Source organism: Mesoplodon densirostris, chromosome 19 (assembly GCF_025265405.1).
Source record: "Mesoplodon densirostris isolate mMesDen1 chromosome 19, mMesDen1 primary haplotype, whole genome shotgun sequence".
Lineage (NCBI taxonomy): Eukaryota > Metazoa > Chordata > Mammalia > Artiodactyla > Ziphiidae > Mesoplodon > Mesoplodon densirostris.
In genome coordinates this window covers 46,619,753-46,642,014 of record NC_082679.1, presented here as the reverse complement: position 1 = coordinate 46,642,014, position 22,262 = coordinate 46,619,753, and the positions used below count along the sequence as shown (strand labels likewise).

Sequence of the window (22,262 nt, the reverse complement as noted above, 5' to 3'; positions counted from 1 at the left end):
GTGCTCTGCAACGGGAGAGGCCACAACAGTGAGAGGCCCGCGTACAGCAAAAAAAAAAAAAAAAAAAAAAAAAAGTCATGACAGTGGTTACTTTGGGGAGGCAGGAACGTAATGAGGACTTGGGGGGTATGGAGTGCTGGAAACATGCTTTTGCTGATCTGGGTGCTGGTTGCACCTGTGGGTTCAGACTGTGAAAATTCATTGGCTGTATGTATTTTTCTGTATATATGTTATGCTTCCATTTAAAAATAACAACAAAAAACAAAGTTAACATCACCAGTAATGGGACAAATCAATATCATGTGCTGAAGACAACATGGGATTGTTTTGTGATATTCCCACAAAAAGTACATAACCCGAGTCTCTTCAAGAGAAAACACCTGACAAACCCAACTGAGGGACATCCTACTACATCACTGGCCTGTGCTCTCCAACCATATCAAGGTTGTGAAAGACAAAGACACACTGAGGAACTGTCCAGAGAAAAGGAGACTTAAGGGACTGGACAACTGAATGCAATGCATGGTCTGGGAATTTTGGGGTTTTACAAAGACGTTATGGGGACAGTGAGCAAAATCTGAATAAGGTGCATTGATTAGATAATAGCAATGTAACAATGTTAATTTCCTGATTTTGATTCTTGTACTGTGGTTATGTAAGAGAATGTCTTTGTTTTTAGGAAAAACCACTGAAGTATTTAGAGGTGAAACGGTATCATGGCTGCAACTTATTTTCAAAGAGTTAAAAAAAATGTATATAGGAAGAAAGAGAGTGGGAGAGAGCAAAAGTGATAAAATGGGGAGCCTGGGTGGCCAGTCTATGGCTATTCATTGTATTTTTTCAACTTTTCCATAAATCTTAAAATATGCTGTAGTAGAACGTTGGGATTTAGGAGCTCCAGGTCTGATGGTGGAACCCTAAACGTTGGCTCTTCCTTTTTCTGTTCCCACGGCCACAACCCCAGTTCTCCTGGGTGTCAGTGTGAAAAGGGACAGAAAAAGAAGGACGTAAGGCCTGGCATTTCCTGACATGGTGGCAAGGTCTTGTGTGGGCGCTGAGGGCCCATCTCTAAGCGTCTTAAGTTACAGCAAGGCTTAGTGAAGTTGGCTGGGGTTGGTAGCTCTTGCCAGCTGCCTGACACCTGACTTTCTTTCCTCAGCATGACCTCTGACCTAAGGGGGCACTGGGATCAAGGCACGTGCCCCAAAGACTGTAGAACTGGCTGCTGTGCCCTGACCCCAGCTCCCAGAGTTGCTGGAACTGCCACTGGCACCAGCTAAAGCAGCCAGGTTGGTGCTCAGCCTTCCACCCCCAGCCCAGGGTCAAAGGACGCGTGTGAGCAACTCTGTACCTGGCCGATCTGAGCTGCACGAGGTAAGGGGCCCCCCAGTCCCCTCTGCTGCCCCCAGAAACCACAGGCTTCTGGATTTAGTGCTGGGGCCAAGGCTTTGAAGGCTTGGCTGCCCCCAAAATATCTTTTCAGCCCACCTGCCCCTGCCTGAAATTATACCATTTGAGCTCTTCTCTCCTATGAGAGACCATTTCCAAACACTGACTTCTCCTAAAGTACAGACCTCGTATTGCAGGGGTCATAGTTCATGGACTTGGGTAAACACATTGAATGCCTTTATTTTCCGTAAATCAGTCGAATCTAGCTCTGAGCTCCCATTACATTGGGCTGAGAGGAAATTCATCCCAGGTATTCTCCCATCACATTGATGGGCAAGGTCCTGGGGGTCATGGGAGGCTCTTCTGGTCATCTGTCCCTGCAGTTTGGTCCCAGCACTATGTCCCCTTTCAGTTTAGGGGGCACATGGGATCACCTGCATCCTGAGATCCAGAGCTGTCTGCCCCCCACTCGGTCACAGCCTGACTCTCCCTCTGGGAAATCTGCTTTCTCTCCTCCCTCAAGTCCTACCTTAGGCCCCTTGGGCCTCCCATTAACACATTTTACAGATGGGGAAACCAAGGCCAAGAGAAGAGATCACAGAGCAGACTGAAAAGGAGGTGATAAAGTCATTCCCCCAAAAGGTGTTTCTGTGTGCCCCTTCCAGGGCCACTTGCCTTTCATCAGAGAACCATTCTCAACTGTGAGCACTGAAGCTCAAAAAGCAGGATTTCAGGCTCCAAGATAGGCAAGCAGGGAGTAATTCGGTGCAGGGGTCTTTCTGCTACATTAGGCTCTCGTGATGGGTGAAGAGCACAGGACCAGAGGTCATAAATCCTACCTCTCCCACCAACTTATTTCAGCAGACTCTGTTCTGCATCTGGGCCTCAGTTGTTCTATCTGTAGAGTGGGGTCAGACCAGGAATCCTCTAGGCCTGGATGCTCTGGGATTCCCCGAGCAATTTTTTTTTTTTTTTTTTTTTTTGCACTATGTAGGCCTCTCACTGTTGTGGCCTCTCCCGTTGCAGAGCACAGGCTCCGGACGCGCAGGCTCAGCGGCCATGGCTCACAGGCCCAGCCGCTCCATGGCATGTGGGATCTTCCCGGACCGGGGCACGAACCCGTGTCCCCTGCATCGGCAGGCGGACTCTCAACCACTGCGCCACCAGGGAAGCCCCTTGAGCAATTTATTGATCCCTGACATGGATCCTCTGGCTGAAAAAGGTATACCCCCCAATTCTACTCCTGAACACTCAGGAGAAGCAGCAGCAGCAAGGATTCACCACCCCCCAGTTCCCCCAGAGGCTGGGCAACCGGAGAGACAGGGCAGTGAGACACCTGTGCCCAGAGCATCCAACAACTTGTCACTCAGAGCAGGAGCTGAGAGAGGAGGAGCAGGAGAAAGAGCCCCCTTTTGAAGACCCGAGAGACACATGGGGGCCCAGCTGAGCCCGGGACGCCTGTGTCCCCATGCCTGCCCTGCAATGCCTCTCCCAGGAGGGCAGCTCAGTGGGAATAAAGAGCCACCGGCTCACCCTCACATGCCCCCGAAGACAGCATTTGGGTTGCAGCTGGAGGGATTTAGATTAGACTCACAGACTGCCAAACCAGGAACTGCCAGGGCACGGGCGTGAGTCCATTCAGCGGGGCCAGGGAGGGGCAGCAGGAGGAGCTTATGAACTGCACCTGACAACATTTGCACTTGAGCCCCGAGTTAGAAGGTGAATTCAGGCCAAGATGCCCAGCGCTTTCTGAGCCTCAGGGAGAGTTTTCTTCCTCCAATCTGGGAGGCTTTTAGCCCCTGCTGTAGCCCTCCAGTGGCTCCTCATGGCCCCTGGATGTAAGGGCAAACTCCTGCCTGGCATTTGAGGCCTCCAGAGCCTGGGGACCCCAGTGTCCCCAGCCACACATCTCCTCTTTGTCAATACATGCTGAGCAAGAGCCAGGCCTCCCTCCTCTCTGTCTGGTAAGTGTTCACTGCTGCTGAGGCTTTTGTGCCTCCGCTGGGATGCCAACGACTTTGCTCGGGGTCCCTCTTCCAGGAAGACCTCCCAGATTAATCAAGTCTCCTCAACCAAGCCAGGATCCTTCTCAGGGACACTACCACCTCCCCCCCACTCTTGAGAGTCTCTTGTGATCAGTTCCTTCCTGAGGGTCTTGGCCTTTTTCCCAGTGGAACAGCAAAGGTCCTGCAGGGTGGCCTGGGACAGGGCCAGCCAGGCTGGAGGAAGGTGGGGAGTTCGGGAGGTTTCCTGGAGGAGGGAGGCCCTGACAGAGGGAGCCAAGTTGGTATCAAATGTTCTGAGAATGCCCTTGTCGAGGACAGAGGCTTGGAGCAGATCTGACTCATTCCTGCCATCGCGTTGTCTGGCTCTGGGCCCGGCCAGAGGGCCTGCTTGGACCCCTTGCTAGCAGATGGCCTTGCAGAGAGTGACATCTGTTTTGGGCTATGCTATCCAATATGGTAGCCACTGGCCACATGTGTTCTTGGGCACTTGAAATGTGGCTAATTTGAGTTGAGATGTGCAGTGAGTGTGAAATACTCACTGGATTTAAAAAATTTAGCCCCCAGGGCTTCCCGGGTGGCGCAGTGGTTAAGAATCCGCCTGCCAATGCGGGGGACACGGGTTCGAGCCCTGGCCCTGGAAGATCCCACATGCCGCGAAGCAACTAAGCCCGTGAGCCACAACTACTGAGCCTGCGCTCTAGAGCCCGTGAGCCACAACTACTGAGCCCATGTGCCGCAACTAATGAAGCCCACATACCTGGGGCCCGTGCTCCACAGCAAGAGAAGCCACCGCAACGAGAGGCCCACGCACTGCAGCGAAGAGTGGCCCCCACTCGCTGCAACTAGAGAAAGCCCATGCGTAGCAACGAAGACCCAACGCAGTCAAAGATAATAAATAAATAAAATTAAAAAAAAAATAATAAATGAATTAAGTGGAAGGGTGTAAGGAATGAGGAATCTTGGCAGCCTTGGGATAATTATCTTAAAATCAGCTCCCATTTCTCAAGTCCTCTGCAGCGCCGGGACTGTGGTGCCACCATCCCCGGGAGGTGGCAGTGGGGTGCTAAGATCCCTGGAAGGGCCAGTCGTATTAGGCCTATTTGGTCACCACTAAGCTCAGTGCTCTGGCGTAGAGCAGGAGAGTTAGCAGACAGATCCAGCTTCAAATTTTGCTTGGCCACTTGCCTATTTAACCTCCCCCAGCCTCATCTTCCTCATCTGTAACATGGGGGTGATAACAGCTCTTAGATCATAGGGAGAGAGTCAAACACCTGCCCCAGGCCCTTTACCTGCCTTCAGGGGCAGCGTTACTAGCGTTACTTCCCTGCGGCCACCTGCCCCCAGGCTGAGCAAACACTGTCTTCCAGACACTATCCTTTTCACCATCTCCTGAAACATGGAGAGAGCAAATGGCCCCCAGATTGGGCCAGGGGTGCCAGCCGGGCTGAAACTGTGTCTGGCCCTGTGCTGGAGCAGCACGTGCTGAGGGGCCCTGCCCCTCCTGTGCCCCAACGGCACTTTAGGGACAGGTTTGCCCTGAGCATGAGAATGGAAGGGGGGAGTCAACAGAGCAAGCCTCTCCCTTACCTGCCTCCCTGGTCTCAGAAGCTAGAAGTCTAAGGCCTAATTCTATCCTCTCCTCGTGGCCTCACCCAAAACCCAGAAGTATCCCATGACCCTGGAGTGCCCTTCTGGTATAGTGACAATGACAGGAGCTGTGGCCAAAGTGAGTAGACCGATGTGCCCCCAGCCCTGCTGGTGCCTGCAGCTTGGCCTCCTTTCCAGGGATGTTCAGACACACCACCGGCCCATCTTTCCCAAAGCCTCGACCCTGTGCCCCCTCAGCTGTCGCTTTCTTCCCCTTCACAACCACACGTATGCATTTGCTGTCCCGGGTTTACTTCCCCTCACTCCTCAGCCCCCTCACTGTCCACCGTCTGCCCTGTCCTGGCTCATGGGGCACAGGGATGGCTGGGTCTCTAAACCTTCTGGACTTGGGCTGGGACTAGGGTGAGTCCAGCGAGGCACTTACGGTGCACATTTAAGGAGACACGCACCCTCAGCGTCATGCAAATGCAGGGTCGGGGCCTGAGGGTGTGTGCCTCCTTAAATTTTGCACCCTAGGAGATCACTTGCCTCACCCCAGCCCCAGCCCTGCCTCAGACTCCTCAGCAGCCCCCAATGCCCCTTTCCAAACTCTCTCACCTAGGTATCTCAGACACCACTCTGTGGCTTTCCCTCTCAGCAGATTCTCCTCAGGGTCGTGCGCTGGTTCTGTGCTAGATCCTGGGTCCCTTCTCTCACGGAGCACCCTCCCCCTCCCTCCCCTCGGCCTCACCCACCACCCTGAGTGAAGATGCTCCAAAGCAGCCCCCTCTACCCTCCACCTCTCTCCTCGGCTCAGACCCCAACACCCAGCGCTTCCTAGATCTCCTCTCAGGGCCCCACAAACGCTGTGTGTCCATCCTGGTCTGCTGCTGCCCAGGCTTTCCTGTCCTCTCTCTCCGCCCAGGGACCCACCCTGCACTCCCCTCTACCCTCACAGAGAGCCAAATGCTATCTTTGGGCTCCACGTCCTAAGTCTCTCTCCTCCAGCCCCCTGCTCCGGCCTCCACCACCCTGTATTCTTTCTCCTGGCCGCTGGCCACCACCTTCTCCTGCTGCCAGTCCTGCCTGCCCACCCCCACTCCACAGGGATCTCCCAGCCTTTGCACGTCTGCCCCTGCCCCTCCTCTGCTCCAGATCCTTCCTGACTCCCATTAGCCTTGGGAGAGAGTCCCAGGCCCTCCCCCAGGGCTCCAGCCCTCGTTCTTCTCTGTTCCACAAACACCCTGGGCTCTCACCGGGGAGCTAGCACACCTGCTCTTCCCTGAGCTCAAACATGCTGTTCCCTTCTCTCTGCCTTGGAATACTGGTTGGAATTTAATTTCTTCACCAGATGAGGACATCACAGTGTGAGCGCAGGGTGGGGGAAGTAGGCTCTCCCTTTTCTCTGCCCCCATGGCCCCTGCCCCTCCATCTGTATCACCCTCACCTCTTCGGTGCCCACGGCCCTCTCAACATCCTGTGCTTGACTCATCACCGTGGCCTCCCCGATGCCTGGAACAGCACTTGACAGAACACAGGCACTCAACGGGTATTTGTTGCATGAATGAGTGAATTTATTAATCAGTGCATGGATGGATGGTCATGTAGGTGGCTTTGGTGGCTGGGTGGGGATGAAGGGAGATACTACATAAGCTGCAGCCAGTGCCTGCCTATGGAAGCAGGTGGCTGGAGGGAGAAGGCCATGTCACCTCCAGCAGGCTGGGTCCTGATTTTAATGGCCTGGCAGTGAGGTGCGTGCATGGCGGAGGCCTGCAGAAGAGGTAACACCGAGAGGGCAGCTCTGCCCACTTCTAATTATTGCTTGAGTCTTTCTGGCAATGCCAGCTGCCTGCCCTGCAGAGTTTGGTCTCATCCATCACAGTGTGAGCTCAGGGTGGGGCTGCTGCCATTGCCAGTGGGGAAGACAAGAGGAGGTTCCCAGGGGCCTTTGGGTGTTGGAGAGCAGAGGCAGCCTTAGGCTCGGACCATGCTCAGCTCCTGTCCTTCCTGTCCCCAGGGCAACTGAAAGGTGTCCCCTGACTTGAGGGTCCCATCGAGAAGCCTCCAGCGTGGCCAAGGAGCAAGTCAGCTGAAGTGGGGTCCACAGCAGCCCTAGGCAGGGAGCCTTGGATGGTTTGGTGTCTGCTGACATGGAAGCCCTTGGGAAGATGGTGCTTCAGTGGCCGGCTGGGCAGGTAGGCAGCTCAGGCCCTGAAGGAGGCCTTGACCACACGGCCCTTCAGTGGCTGCGGCGGCCGGAAGTTGTTCACCATGTGGATCCTCTCATCGTCCTCTGAGGTGAAAAGCAGGCTCCGGAATTTCTCCATCTTAAGGCAGAAGAGATACTCAGGGCAGAATGGGGGCGCTGTGGTCCTCTCTGATCCCAGACACAACATCTGGCATACCCTGCCCAGCCAGTTCTGCCCCTCTCTCCTCTCGCCCCTAGGGCTTGTCCCTACTTCTCCCCACTCATTTCCTCTTTGGGAACCCAACCTCAGTTACTTACTCACTAAAGAGCCTCTGAACCTGGACCCTGCTCCACCTAGTTCCAGTTCCCATCTAGCTAAGAATCATCAGCAAATGCAGCATTCAGATTCTAGCACACTAGGGGTGGTCCCAGGATCCAGGGATCTCCCCTTCTAGTCTGTGTCCGGGTCCTAATAACTAACAACCAAGCTGACTCCCACCCAAGAATCTAAACATTTATTAGCGAAAGACGGGAGCCTTGATGGTGGGACCACAGGCTGTGGGCTGCTGGTTGGGAGAGTCACACTGCCCGGGTGTGCCTGACTATCGCATCCTTCCATCTGGTACTCTGGGAGGGCTCACCTGCCTCTCAGAGATGCTGATGGGCTCCCGGAGCACAATCCAGGTGACGCTCTCGCTCAGTGGGGGTGTTGTCAGGGAGCCAGGGTAGGTCCAGTAGTGCTGGCTGGCAGGCAGGAGGTACTTGGGGTTGAAGCAGCTGAACTGGGCCTTGGTGCCCTGGGGCAGGGTGGGGAACCCAGGAGTCAGCAAAGACCTCCCAACAGGATGAGACCAACACCCTCCCCACCCATTTCTGTCAACAGGATTTAGGCTTCTCCTTGGCCCATTGATGCAAATTGTGGCCAAATGTCTGTGATCCCAGGGGCTATTTTCCAGCCTGGCCGGCCCTCTCCACCCATTCCCTTGTATGTCAAAGCTGTGGTTCCTAAAGCTCTTTGGGCACCATGCTCTCCCTTGCCTTCAACAGAACTTAATGGCGCTGCTGGTCAGAGTACCATTAATGTGACAGGCATCTTATCAATCCTATGCCCAACCAGACTTCACGCTGGGCATTCAGTGGGGCCATGGACCCTGATGACGAGGAGTCAGTCGCAGGGCACCACAGGTGCTGACCTTCACCTCTGCCAGGGTTTGCTGCCAGGATGGAGGAGTGGCTGGGCCCACTCCATGATCTAGCCTCTTCCTTCCTCCCCACCAGGCTGCTGTGGATCAAGAGCATGGACCCCTGGTCTCACCTTAAACCGAACCATGTAGAGTGCATCTGTCAGACGGTTCATGCTGGGGTGCTCGTCCCCCGTCTGTCAGGGAGAAGTAGTGTGAGCCCAGATCTCACTGTGTTCTGGAACTAGGGGTGGTACCAGGCCTCCCACGGCCTTCTGGGCCCAGGTAACCCCCTCACCTCCAGGAAGACACCAACCACAGCCAGGCCATCGGGTGCTGAGGCCGCCTCCCCAAAGGTGCTGTACTTCTTGGCATTCCAATGAACCAGGTGCAGCTACAGGGGCAACGGACAGGCCAGGCCAGTGCTTAGTGCCTCCCAGGGGCCATGGGAGCTGAGAGCCAGGCTTCCCTCACTCCCACGGGACTCCTGGCCCCTCTGCAGGAGGGGCGGGCCACAGATAGCATTGTTCTGGGCCTGACCCTTTCCTGAGCCCCAAGGGACCAAAGAGATCAGGCCCTGCCCTCCGTGAACAGTGAAACAGATGACTATCCAGTGTGACACCTCCCTGAGGAAGTGAAGCCTGCAGCTGAGCCCAAAGAATAAGAAGGGGGTTATCGGATGGAACTCTTGGGGCAAGGTATTCCAGGCAGAGAGAACAGCAGCCTGGAGATATGAAAGAGCCAGGTGTGGGCAGGGGATTCATCACATGCAGGTCAGTATGGGAAGAGGTCAAGGGAAATGAGGCCAGGCAAGGCCAGTTCATGCAGGGCCTTGAATGCCAGGCTTACTCCTTGAAGGGTTGTTAGTAAGGCTGTAGTGGGACTGGATTTGTCTGTCATAAAATTCCTTCTGGACACACAGATGGGGACGACAGTAGGCAGAGTTCAGGTGGAAGACCTGAACTTCAGGTGACGGGCGTCTCTCCCAAAGGTCCCCGAGTGACTTCACTCTCTCCAGTGCCCCACACCAGGCACCTGTCAAGACCCTGACTCCCCAGTCCCCAACTCCTTCCCCAAGTGGTAAAGGGATTCAGGTAGAGGAGGGTCTTACTTCGCTGGGGAATGACTTGCCATCCACCGTGTGCTCTGAGCCCTCACTGTGCTTCTTGCCCCAGTGGAAATGGAGCTGCTTGAGCCGGTAGGGCCCATCCAGGGGGCCCCCAGTCACCACTGCGGGGAGAAGGGGTTGCGTGTAGCAATTGCTGTGAGAGAGCCCGCACCGCCCGCAGGCAGCAGTGCCAATATCAGGGCAGTGCTCAGGAGAGGGATAAACTTCATTTGCAACATTCCTTGCTCTAAGTGGATTTGGATCAGTCCCTGCCCAGTTCCCTATGCCCTTAGCTGGGCCAGGGCAGAAATCCTGGAGCCCTGTAGGTGACAGAGGAGTCTGGTACACTGAGTGGGTATATCTCTCCATCTGGATCCTCCCCACTCTTGCCCAGTTTCGAGTGGAAGCTGGGACTTTGCCTCTCAGGCCCCGATTATCACTAACAATAGACCTCCCATGTCTGCAGCCCTGACCCAGGGCTGGGTCGGAAAGATTCTTTTCTTTAGTCTTCATAGTAGCTCATGAAAGACAAAACCTATTATTATTTCTATTTTATAAAGGAGGAACTGAGGCACAGAGAGGGCAAGGCATTTGCCCAAGGTCACACAGCAAGGCACTGAGCTAGGATATAAGCCTGCATCTACTTCATATAAGTTCAGAGCCCAAGGCCCTAATCACCAGGCCGTGCTGCCTCCCCAGAACCTGGAGGCTCCCCAGGACCTGATGTCTAGAGGCCAGCTCCTAAGGGTCCCCACTCTGATGGTCAGGCCCAGGTACCTCCAATGTCCCTCCTTCATGCCCTCTTTGGCAGGCCCCACTTATGCTGGTTTTGTGAATTTCCCACTCTGATACCTGGTGAGTTGGGGCCACTCACAAGGCCTCCTGGGACTGATTGAATTTCCAGCTGAAAGAGATCTGGCTGTGGAGGGAGCCCCAGCCAGGCCAGAATGTGAGCTCCTGGATCAGGTGACGCCCTGGGCTCAGCGTTCCACTAGGCCCCTCCAGGACTGGTGACCAGCGCAGGGCCTTGCCCCCTGTGGGCCCTTCAAGGAGGAGGACCATGGGACAGCCCAGAGGCCCCTTCTTGCTGTCCTGCCTCATCTGAGAAGCAGGGCCTGTCCATGGCAATGCTGGGTGGTTGACTGAGCCTGGGGGTGATGGCTGTGGGCCAGGGCCCAGTCAGGCTGCTCCATCCTGGGGAGGCAGGAGTAGCTAGACCTGCAGGCTGAGCTCCCTGATATGGGCTGGGAGGGCCCACTCTTCTGAGCATGACCCACCTGGGACTCCACAGTGCAGTCTCTTAGGGAGTGAACTGCCTCCCTAAACCTTGAGCTTTGCTCCCTTAGCCTCCTCTCTCCATCCTGACCATAGAACACACTGCCATTCACTGTGTACTTCCTATGTGTTCAGCAGTCTGCAGACATTAATCCCCACAGTGACCTAGAGGGGGACACATTGTTACCTGTTACCCTCTTGGCCAGACGTGGGACTGAGGCTCAGAAAGGTAGGTATCCTGCCCAAGGTCACACAGCTGGGGAGTGGCAGAGACCTAACTGTCTCACTCCCAAGCCTACTTTCTTCCCACTGGTCCCCTACCCCTCAGGCCTGGGCATTCTGTTAGGGGAGGGAACCCAAACCAGGCCAGAAAGTGAGCCCCTGGATCAGTGGTCCAGAGGAATGTTTCCTTGGGCCTTCCCCTGCCAAGAGTGGCCTTCACTGAGCTATTGATGTCTGAATTGAGCCCTCAGTGCCCTCTGAAGGCTATTTAGAAGATCCAACCATTTGAAAACTGCTCCTTCATAAACTGTGATCTAAGGTCATCAAGAGTTCCATGTCCCTCCCCAAAGTTCTGGGTGGGAGGCTTTTCTTAGAATTCAGTACCAAGAATGCTGTGTCTCTCATCTGAGGACCTGTTGGATTTCCTACCTTCTGCAACAAGAACTATAACTGATCTTCTTTCCCCTTTTCCCTAGCCTACCAGGGAACTCAGAGTTAAGCAACTAAGATCATTCCTATCTGGCTTTCCTCCTCTTCTCTGCCCTTTGATTTTCTATTTGAAACTTAAGTTTCCCTGAGTGCTTTCATTGTGCGTATGGGGGGTTGGGGGAGGCGACAGAGGGGCAAAGTACCAGTCACTTCCTTACATAAGAAACTTTAGCAGGTTCCCTCCTTACCCCACTTCATCCCTCACAGGCCTGGTCATAAGAACAAAAATCCCTTTACTAAGGAGCACTCCCGAGGCTTCTGTCCAAGAATTTATCATGAAGGAACCCGAACTCTAATCCCAGGGCAAAGAGACCTTGGAAGGAGCTGCTACAAGTTCCCACTGGCCTCTCTTTGGTCCAGGACGGTTGGGATCTTGAGGCTGTAGGTGGGTTGGAGAAAAGACCTTTGGAGTGGGACCAGGCTGGTTCTGGCCCTCCCCAGCTCAGTGAGTCTCTACTTGCCCATCTTAGAGGTAGGGTCTTGAGAAGAATAAAAGAACTGCCTGTGACCTTAGCAAGGGGTCTGGCACACAGAACATTTTAGCTCTGTTCTCTCTCTGCTGGGCTTGGCCAGATCACACAGAGAGGAGGGTTTGGCCTTAGGCCACACAGCAGCTCAGTGATGGGGCAGGGAGTGAAAACAAACCTGATCTAAAGCACTAACTGAAAGATAAGAAAGAGAATTAGCATTTCTTGAGCATCTGCTATATGCCAAAACTACAAACATCACTTCAGTTTTTCATTTCTCCTATGATCCTAGGGAGGAAAATAGGGTCTTAATGCTCCCATCGTATGCATCAGGAGACTGAGGTCCAGCCTAAGGCTTCACAGCTGGTGAGAAGTGGAGCCTTTCTTCCCTACCACAGCATGCTGCCCCTCCTGAGCCTGCCTGAAACAGGTTAGGATCCCAGGGGGAAGGGTACCAGGGTCTGGCAGGGCCACTTACCAGTTCGGTCATCACTGTCATTGAAGTCCACTTGGACAGAGTGGCCATTGTTGGCGATGCTGAGGGACGTGCAGGACTCATAGGAAAGCTCCAGTGGCTTCAGGCTGGGCGAGTACACAGCCTGGCTGGATACGATATTTATTGGGGACTGGCGGTCTCCCTGGGCAATGGGATACAGCTTGTGCCAGTGTGAGGGGCCTGCAGATGGGGAGAGGGCAAGGACTCAGGCCAGCCTGAATCTCTGGGCTGCAGACTGAGGGCACCTGTAGGGGATGGTCTCCATGCTGTCCTTTCAGAGATTAGCCCCTGCTTTGGAGCCATGAAGTCTGGAGCTCCAATCCCAGCTCTGCCACTTCCCCTCTCAGCCTCCATTTCCTTGTCTGCGAAATGGCCTCACTAAAACTCTCCACCCAGAGCTGATAGGAGGCCCAGAGAGGTAATGCATGGAAGGGAGCACAAAAAAGCTACAGGCTCAGGGGCAGTTTGGGGTAGTGGGTCCTCCCCAACAGGCAGTATTGCTTAGAGAGGTCCCCGGGCTCCCAAACTCTCTGACCTGACCCTACCAGGTATCTGGCCTCTTCCTGCACTTTGGCCAAGTTCGAGTTGGTGTTTGTGAAAATGATAACAAAAGTTCGCATCAACCTCGCTTTGGCTCTGTGACATGAATTTGCTCCTCATGCCAGCCTCGTGAAGTAGAAACGAGCATGATCCCCATTTCACAGATGAAGGAACTGAGGGCCACTCGCGCATGTGCGCACACACACTTGGGCACTGGTATAAATACACAGTGTGTGCATGCATTGCCCCCAGCTGCCTTCCCCAGCCATGTGCAGGTCCAGGGAGATTTTCACGTGCGCACACATATATGCACAGTGACCTGAGCTCACCGCACCCAGAGCCATCAGGACCAGTAACACGTGTGTACAAATACACAGCCCTGCCAACTACCTCTGACACACACATATGCACCCTCACACACAGCTATCCCCTGTTGCAAACCCAGGCCTGCACTAAGAGACTACAGCAAAACACATGCTCGTGCACACACATACACACATGCACACACACGCACACACACCTGCATGCACACCCACGAGCACCCACCACCTGCCTCCCAGAGACTCCATCTGCAGCCGAGAGGCTCGGCATCTCCCTGGGGAACATCCTGAGATGCAGCCTATTTTTAGAGCTATTGCCGGCTGGTGCTTCTCCCCGTTTTTGGCTTCTTAAGTTTTCCTGAGAAAACAGCAGCAGGTGCCGACAAAGCTGTGTCCCCAGTGGATGACTCAGAATCATGGCCCAGACCCACTGGGTTATTTTTGAAGTCCTGTGAGCATGCTGCATGCCGGCACCTCCATCCTCTGTCTTTCCCTCCCTCATCGCAACTAGACTGGATGGCCCCGGACTGGGCGAGGGGCAGCAGCTTCAGGGTGGCCAGCTATGGGGCAGGCCTGTTGGGATACTGGACACAGTGCTGGTGGGCAGGACCAGCAAGAAGGCTGGAGTCAGGGGGAAGCACCCTGAAGCTGGCTGGGAGCAGGTGCTGGGGGGCAAGAGGATCTTCTATTGGGTCGTGTCAACCTGCCCCTTCTCTGACTCTCTCTACATCTCTGCTGGTCTCTGTTGCCTTTTTCTGAAAGTCTCTTTCTAGCTTTTGCATGTCCAGATTTGGGGTTCTCCCCTCCTCTCTCCTGTGTGCTTGGGGTCCCAGAGGGGGCAGAGACACCACAGCACCTCCCTAACTCCTTCTGGCCCATTGTAACCTCCAAACCCCCAGACTTTGTAGGCTAGGACCCCCGCCCACCCTCACAGAGTGCCTGTCTCTCCTCAGATGAGTGGGACGGGGGTGTTCCTCCCACCAGCACTTCCGCTTCTCCCCACTCCCACCTGCCTTGCCTAGGTTTCGTCCTGGCAGCCTGGATCTTGGCTCCTCATTGTTCATCTCGGGAAAAGCAAGAAACCCTATCCCACACCGCGACCCCAGTTTGGTAAGAAATAGCCCAAAAGGAACTGACTTGCCCCAGTCCCACACTCAAGCCTTCTGGCTCTCACCGTCTGCCTCTTCTCCCTTCCTCTGCATCTTAAGGAACTGAGGCAGGACCGAGGAGCTATTCTCCCGGTCAGACCAGGAGGCTGGTGTGGGCCACGGGCTACCATGCCTCACACCTGGACGTGCTCAAACACCCTGCCCGAGGCAGACACCCAGACACATCCGTGAGCCCCGAGATGCTCCCTTTCTTCACATACCTGCCGACTCGAAAGCTCGGACGCTTCGACGGGGAAACTCTGCGCAGGACACCGCGCCCTTGCCCACGGGGAGCCCAGCTCGCCGGAGGTCCCGGCACACATGCGTGCGCGCTCCCCGCACAGACACCGCGCACAGCGCTCCGCCGGGACCGCCCCCCGCTGCCCTGGGCTACCTTCACCCGCTGCGCACTCCGGCGATGAGTGAGTGTCCCGGCCCGGGTCAGAGCGAGCGGGGCCGTCAGGGGCTGAGCGGACTTTGCGCCAGGTGCGGGGGGAGCCAGGGGTCGGGCCGGGCGGGTGGGCCGGGTTCTGGGGGACGGATGGGAGAGGGATCCCGGTCCCGCCTAGAGGATAGGGGGCTTGAGGGTCGCCCACCCCGGCTGGGCGCGAGGGTCAGGAGCGAGTCCCAGCGGTTGGGGGCCGGCCGGGGTCTGCGCCTACCGTCGTTGTGGCCGTAGCCCCAGCCGTGGTGGCCGGTCATGCTGTTGCCGTCCCCGCAGCCGTGCACCTGCCGGCTCGGCTCAGTTCTGCTCGCTCGGACTGCGGCTCCGGCCCCGCTCGCTGCCGCGGAGCAGCCTCTTAAAGCGGCGGCAGGCGGGAGGAGCAGTTCCCAGGCGACCCGCCCCCCACCCCCCCAGCAGGGCGAGAGGGGCCGGCCCTGCCCCGCCCTCGCCCACCCGCCCTCAGGCCAGTTGAGCCAGTTGAGTTGAGATGCGAGATGCGGGGGGTGGGTGGGGGGCGGTCAAGGGACCTAAACCCCAGCCCCATCCCCACCCTGGCCCTGGCCGGAGCACTCTCCCTCCTTCCCTCCAGCACGTGTACAGGCTCTGGGGCTGGAGAAACGGCCAATGCTGAGGGCGGCCTCTGTTTCTCCACATCCCATCTATTCCCCAGGCTTGTCACTGGGCAGTAAATCCCGCCACCGGAGACCTGGGCTCTGGGCCCTGAGTCCTCTTGGACTGGGACCCTTTTAAACTGCATATTGCACTGACCATCAGGTGTCCAGAACTGGAGCTTCCCCTGTTTGCCAGATACTGGCAGGTTCTGGGCCGAGCTTTGGGTCCTTCCTGTCATCTAACCCTCTCAGCTTCCCTACAGCAATGGGTGGTCCTTCCATTAGCCAGAACAGGAGACTGAGGTCCAGAGAGGTGAAGTGACTTGCCCGAGGTCATCTAGCCAGAGAGTGAGGGATTTACTCTTAGTTTGTCTCACTCCTAGGCTCTTGTGCTCTTTACTACTTCCCCTTGGTGCTGGGGGCAAAGGGGTCCTGTGGTTGTGGGGATCTGGGAGCCCTGGGCTAGGAGGAGGCCTCAGGCAGAACCAGAGCCTCAAAGTGGGAGTGGGGAGTTTGGGCTTTAACCACTGGGCATTAAGACAGACAGACCCACAGACACCAGCTGGCTTTCCCATGGAACTAAGTCTGAGGCCTTGCCTCCACCCTCTCCTCTTCCTGGCTTCCTCCTCTGTCCGGGTCTCTTTGCCTATTCCTCTAGAGCCCACTGTTTGTCCCTCCTTTCCTTGCTTCTCCATGACCTTTGACATGCCTGCTGGGAGCTCAGGGCCTCCACCCTGCACTCAATCTCAGTATCTGCCTTGGCCCAACATTTTCCCACCCACAAGGCCTGGTCCTTGCTGTGCCCTCCACCTGGGATGTCCTCTGTCTTCCACCCACTGGCTCCAGCTGGCCCAATCCGACTCATCTGAGGATGTGGCCTTATGCCAAGGATAGGGCTTGTCTCTGGCTAGGCCACAGCAGGCAGTTTTGGGAAGACAAACAGATGAGTGGATAGAAGGACAGACAACTGATCCCACCCAGGGGCTTGTACCCGACCAGAGTTGAAGGGCCATTTGTGGAATGTCTGCTGGTCTGACCTCTACCAGAGGAGACTATTTCAGGCCCTGCTGTTGGCTGACCTTGTGAAGGAGTCTGCCATCTTGTCTGCCAGGCTCCCCTATATCTGTGTGGCTGTCTTGGTTTCCCTCTCCCAGGCCCTGAACCCCTCAGGTCCCCAAGTAGAGTTGTGGAGATCAAGGGACAACTGGTTGGCTGGGCCAAGGTCAGTCAGTGACTTCCCAACACTGCCTAGATGCTCCTCCCTGACCCAAGAGCTGGAAGGGGCCCTTAATAGAAATCTGACCCTAGGGCAGGGGGGCGGGGCATCATAATAAACATGTAGGGGGTGGCCCCCAAGTCTGGCATGTGACAGGGAATGCAACCTTGTCAAGGTCCCAGGTCTCCAAACCAGAAATGTCATCTTTAGACCAAGAAGACAAAGACTAGCTTCAGAGTGAGGACTGCAGCCTCTGTTCATCTCCCAGAAGAGCCAGCCACTCTTCTCCTGGGGGAGTTGCAACACTTTCAGGGCCTGGGGATGGGCCCAAATGTGTCTACTTCATTGACCTACTTCCCCCTCACTGTGACCCAGAAGACACTTCCATGTTTATTTATAGTGCTAGAAAAGTTGGAATTACTTAGCTTTGAATCCAGTTTCATCCGCACAGCAACCCCACTTTACAGATGAGGAAAGCAAGGCTCAGAGAAGTTGAGTTAGGCTGTACAGTGAGGAACCGAGCAAGAATGAAAACCCAGGGCTGCTGAGTCCCTTATTCAGCATGTCTAAAATCATCAGGAGAGGGGAGGAAGTGGATTTTAAATTTGATTGTCATTTGTGTATATATGCAAGACTCTCTTCACAATGACTTAAGAGAAGCTAGGGAGAGTGTTTGCCTCCAGGGTAGAGACTGGGAGCCCTGAAGGGTGGGGGAGGGTGCGGAATGGGGGTGGGAGGGACACTCTTTACTGCCTACTCCTTTTGAAAGAATGAAAGTATTGCCTCTTTAACAACCAAATAAAAGTTGATCCAATTTTTTCCTTCCTATATCCTGTCTTTGGCAATTTTCTCTGGGTGCTGGAGAACTGGAAACTCAGGTAGGTAAGAGGAGCCGATGGAGTCTGCCTGTCTCAGGTGAAGCTCCAGTTTCCCTGCAGCCCACTCAGGTCAACTTGGGAAAGACTGTGCCCCTGTTCAGGCACCTCCTGTCTCAATTACGTGCCGTCTTTAAAGCTGAATTGATTTCACTGCTCTGGAGTTTACTCTTTGGTCTCACTGGCATCAGTGGCCTCCTGGATTTTGCTGTTTCTGGTGGAGACGGAGGGTAGGGATATGTGAGCCATGAGGAAGGGCTGGGGAAGGAGGGCAGGAGCAGATTGCAAAGCCACACCTCATTCTTTGCAAACTTGACCAGATCTCACTTCCCCTCTCAAAGTTACAAGTCTCTCTTCTCTATAACAATGAAGTGATTAGGGCATCATCCTGGCCCTGACCACCTCATGGGATCCCAGTGAACATTGGTTGAGACAACGGTTGTCCAGTGCTGCACCAACAGGCAGAATCATGCCTGCTCTTCACTGTGTGTTGTGCACAGGGCCAACGGGCCAGACCGAAGACCTAGAGACTCTAAGATCAAAATTACAGCTTATTGTGGTTTTTTTTTTTTTTTTTTTGGCTGCATTGGGTCTTCATTGCTGCATGTGGGCTTTCTCTAGCCATGGAGAGCAGGAGCTACTCTTCATTGGGGTGCACGGGCTTCGCATTGCGGTGGCTTCTCTTGTTGTGGAGCACGGGATCTAGGTGCGCGGGCTTCAGTAGTTGTGGCTCGTGGGCTACAGAGCACAGGCTCAGTAGTTGTGTGTGGTGCACAGGCTTAGTTTCTCCGCGGCATGTGGGATCTTCCCGGACTAGGGATCGAACCTGTGTCCCCTGCATTGGCAGATGGATTTTCAACCACTGCACCACCAGTGAAGTCCTGAGTCTGTTTTCGGATCTATCAGATGGGAATAGAGAATCAAGAGGGCTAATAGGATGGTCAGGTGAGGTGATATCTGTGAGTGTCCTGGAACCAAGTGTGTACTCTCAGACCTCTGTTCTTTCCCCTTCTCCTTAGCTTGTTTGGGCACATTTAAACCAAACATTCCTTTTCCAGTTACAGTAGTGGCACCTATTTATTGTAGAAAATTTGGGAGAATCAGAAAAGCATAGTAAAGAAAATTAAAATCACTGGTCATATTACCACCCAAGAATCACCACTGTTAACATTGTAGTGACCATGCTGCCAGGCTTTTTCAATATGTATTAGTAGTACTTAAAAGACAATCAGAATCATATGTGGAGCTTTGTGACCAGTTTTTTCTTTTTTTTCACTTCATGCCCTATGATAAGCATTTCCCTGTGTCATCAGTCTTGGAGAACTTGACACTTAATAATTTTACAGTGGTCTAGTATGTGGATTATTTCCAGTTTTCACTATTGTAAATGCACTGCAGCGGACATCCTTATTTATACATCTTTGTGTGTGTGTCTGATGATTTCCCTGGGAAAGTGGTATAACCAAATAAGATGAGGTACACATTGTGGGTAAGGCATTTTAAAATGTAGAAGGTGGGCCTCCCTGGTGGCGCAAGTGGTTGAGAGTCCGCCTGCCGATGCAGGGGATACGGGTTCGTGCCCCGGTCTGGGAGGATCCCATATGCCGCGGAGCGGCTGGGCCCGTGGGCCATGGCCGCTGAGCCTGCGCGTCCGGAGCCTGCGCGTCCGGAGCCTGTGCTCCGCAGCGGGGGAGGCCACAACAGTGAGAGGCCCGCATACTGCAAAAAAAAAAAAAAAAAAAAATGTAGAAGGTATGGTGGAAATAGTTTTAGAAATTTATTCTCTTGTTCAAAGCATTTATTGAAGACTTATTAGATGCGAAGGGCTGAGCCAGGCATGGGTGATACAATTGTGAACATTACAGACCCACAGTTTTCTCAGGCGAGGGGTGGGGGAAAGAGGCAAGAGATTGGCCAATGAGCACCAGGATGAGAAGGGCTGGGATAGGTAAGGTCAGGTAGGGAGGGCTAGTGGCTAAGGCCTGGGAGTGTGTCCTAGGTTGTGATTCATCCTTCCTGGATGGTTTCCCACAGATTATAACCTCTTCCAGGGCAGAGGTAGCCCCAGACTTCCTGGAAGCCCAAGTATCCTGTCTCCTGCAGCTGAGACCAACCAGGATGGGTAAAATAATAGACCTAAGCTGGGTCTGGCTAGATCTGTAGGGGTGTTTCTTTCTAATCCCTGTGTCACCTTTTAATAGCTGTGAGAATTTGGAATTTTACTCACCTCTCCAAGTGTCTGCTCTCTTGGGTATTAAATGGGGTAAGCAGTAGTATCTATTGCATTGAGTGAGTACAATGAGCACAAAATGGTGATGCATGTCAAGGGCCTGCCTGGCATATGAGTACTCAGTAAACAGGGGTGGTATAGGGATTTTGGGGCTCAGTTTTCCCACCTGTTCAGTGGGAGATTGGCCTAGGTTGGTGGTTCTCAAACTTGAGCATGCATCAGAATCACCAGGAGGGCTTCTTAAAAGTTTCCCAGACCTCACTCCAGAGTTTCTGTTTCAGCAGGTCTGGAATGGGGCCTGAGAATTTGCACTTCTAACAAGTTCCCAGGTGATACTGATGCTTCTGGTCCAGGGCCTCATTTAGAAAACCAATGGTCTAAATGAATGCAGCCTTTGTTTCCTGGTCTGATACCTTTGATTCCCTGTCTTCTATAATAGGAAGAACTTGTGAGGTGCCCTGAGTTCCCAGATGGCAGGGTTTGTGTCTGGTCAACCGCCATGGCTCCATCACAGGCACCTTTACATGCTGTTATGGGTTGAATTAGATCACCCAAAAGTTGTTGAAGTCCTAACCCCCAGGACCTTCGAATGTAATCTTATTTAGAAATATGGTTTTTGTAGATATAATCAAGTTAAGATGAGGTCATTAGGGCGGGCCCTGATCCAATGTGACTTATAAGAAGAGAAGAAATACAGAGACACGAGGGGAGAATATCTATGATGATGCAGGCAGAGACTGAAGTGCTACATACAGCTGTAAGCCAAGGATTACTAGCAAACCACCAGAAGCTAGGAAGGCCAGGACAGATTCTTCCCTTTAAGCTTCAGAGGGAGCATACTGCGCACACTTTAATTTTGGACTTCCAGCTTTCAGAACTGTGAAACAATGAATTTCTATAGTTTGTACCAGTCTGTGGTACTTTGTTACAGCCACTTTAGGAAAATAATACACGGAAGTATCTTTTTTATGGGACACCACCAACACAAACCTTTTTCAAAATCTTATATTTCTTCATAGGCAGTATGACTCCCCTCTGCCAGATTTGGGGATGTTTTCATTCATGCAGTCCCTGATTGCACTGAATCCTCACCTGTCGCCTTTTGACCTTCCCACATTCCGTGGTTGTATTTTATTATCCCTTATATTTCACCTGTCCAATTGGAGGACATGTGACAGCATAGCACATGACAAACTGGGAGAGTCTCATGCCTCTGTTTCCCATCAGTTGTGTTCCATGGGTGCTATGTAGGGGTCAAGGGCAGTCATGAGTGGGTGTGCCCCCACCTGATCCTGGAGACAGCACCTAGGGGGCATTACATCCATCATCGCTGCATCATTACTGTCAAACTGTGCCCATTCCCCTGTTCCCATTCCAGCGTGGGTTGGGGTGGAGATCTGTGCCCATTTTCACCTTATTTCAGGTAATTATTAACCTGAAGATGCCTGTAGAGTCTGGGAGATAGAGAGGAAGGGATCCTCATGTCCCTCCACTCTCCTTTCTCTCCCCCTTCCTCATGGGGTAATCCCCTTCTTTGGCACCCATCCCCAAAGGGATGTTTCTTTTCAGGAAGTGGAGGGCTTTAAATTCCACCTTGCCTTTATGTTCTCTTCTCAGTCCTCATGACCTGGCCCCTGCTGTCCCTCAAACTTCCCCTGACCACTCCCTACCCTTCACCTAACTCCACACCACACCAAACTTTAGTGCCTCAGCCTGTCATGCCTTCTCTGCCTCCCAGGGATGACACCTGCTCTTCTTTCTGCTTAAAACAGTCTACCTTGCCCACACCACGTGAAACATTCCTGGAGAGGGGGAGTGGGTGGGGTTCCTCTGCCCACCTCTCAGCTCCCCAGCTTCACATTGTCTAGTGAGTACTCGTTTACTGTCCCTCTCCTGTCTTGGGACAATGAACTCCCCTAGAACAGAGCCCCAGACTTATTCCTCTTTGCATCTGCATCCAGGAGCAGCTAGCTTTGTGATTGGAAACCTGCCCTAGTGTGAGCTAGTTGAATGACAGGATGGAAGAAATGGGTGAATAATAATGACCATAATAATGAAAGTTATTATTCAGACATGATTTTTTGTGAGTCTTGTTCTGTGTATTCAAAATCTCATTTAAGACTAATAGAACTCTGTGAAGGAGGCTCATTTATCCCCATTGCACAGAGGAACAAACTGAGGTTATGAGCGGTAAAGAGCAGATCTCACAACCAGTAAGTGGTTAAAATCTAAATCTGCCTGATTCCAAAGCTCGAGTTCCCCACAGCTACTGCGTACATAGTCTCGGACTGGCGGACTAGAGGGGCTGGTGCATTGGGGAGGACTAGATTACCAGCCCGAGTCTGAGCTTTGGCTGCACACGCCTGGCGTACAGGCGACGCGTGCGCAGTGCAGTAGCGGCGCCCCCTGCGGGCAGCGCGCAGGAGGCAGCTGCAGCGAAGGGGGGCTTAGTGCGCCTGCGCGCTCGTG

The 22,262-nt window shown here is 53.8% G+C and overlaps 1 protein-coding gene across 1 annotated transcript; it reads right to left on the bottom strand.

The window, feature by feature from the left end:
* Positions 1-7,186: 7,186 nt before the first annotated feature.
* CA7 (carbonic anhydrase 7) lies at positions 7,187-15,118 on the bottom strand. The gene is made up of 7 exons (XM_060084583.1): positions 15,079-15,118; positions 12,391-12,588; positions 9,463-9,581; positions 8,650-8,745; positions 8,486-8,548; positions 7,812-7,967; positions 7,187-7,309 (listed from the first exon to the last, which is right to left on the bottom strand). Exons 1-7 carry the CDS (start codon positions 15,116-15,118, stop codon positions 7,187-7,189), a joined length of 795 nt encoding a protein of 264 aa, XP_059940566.1.
* Positions 15,119-22,262: the final 7,144 nt, after the last annotated feature.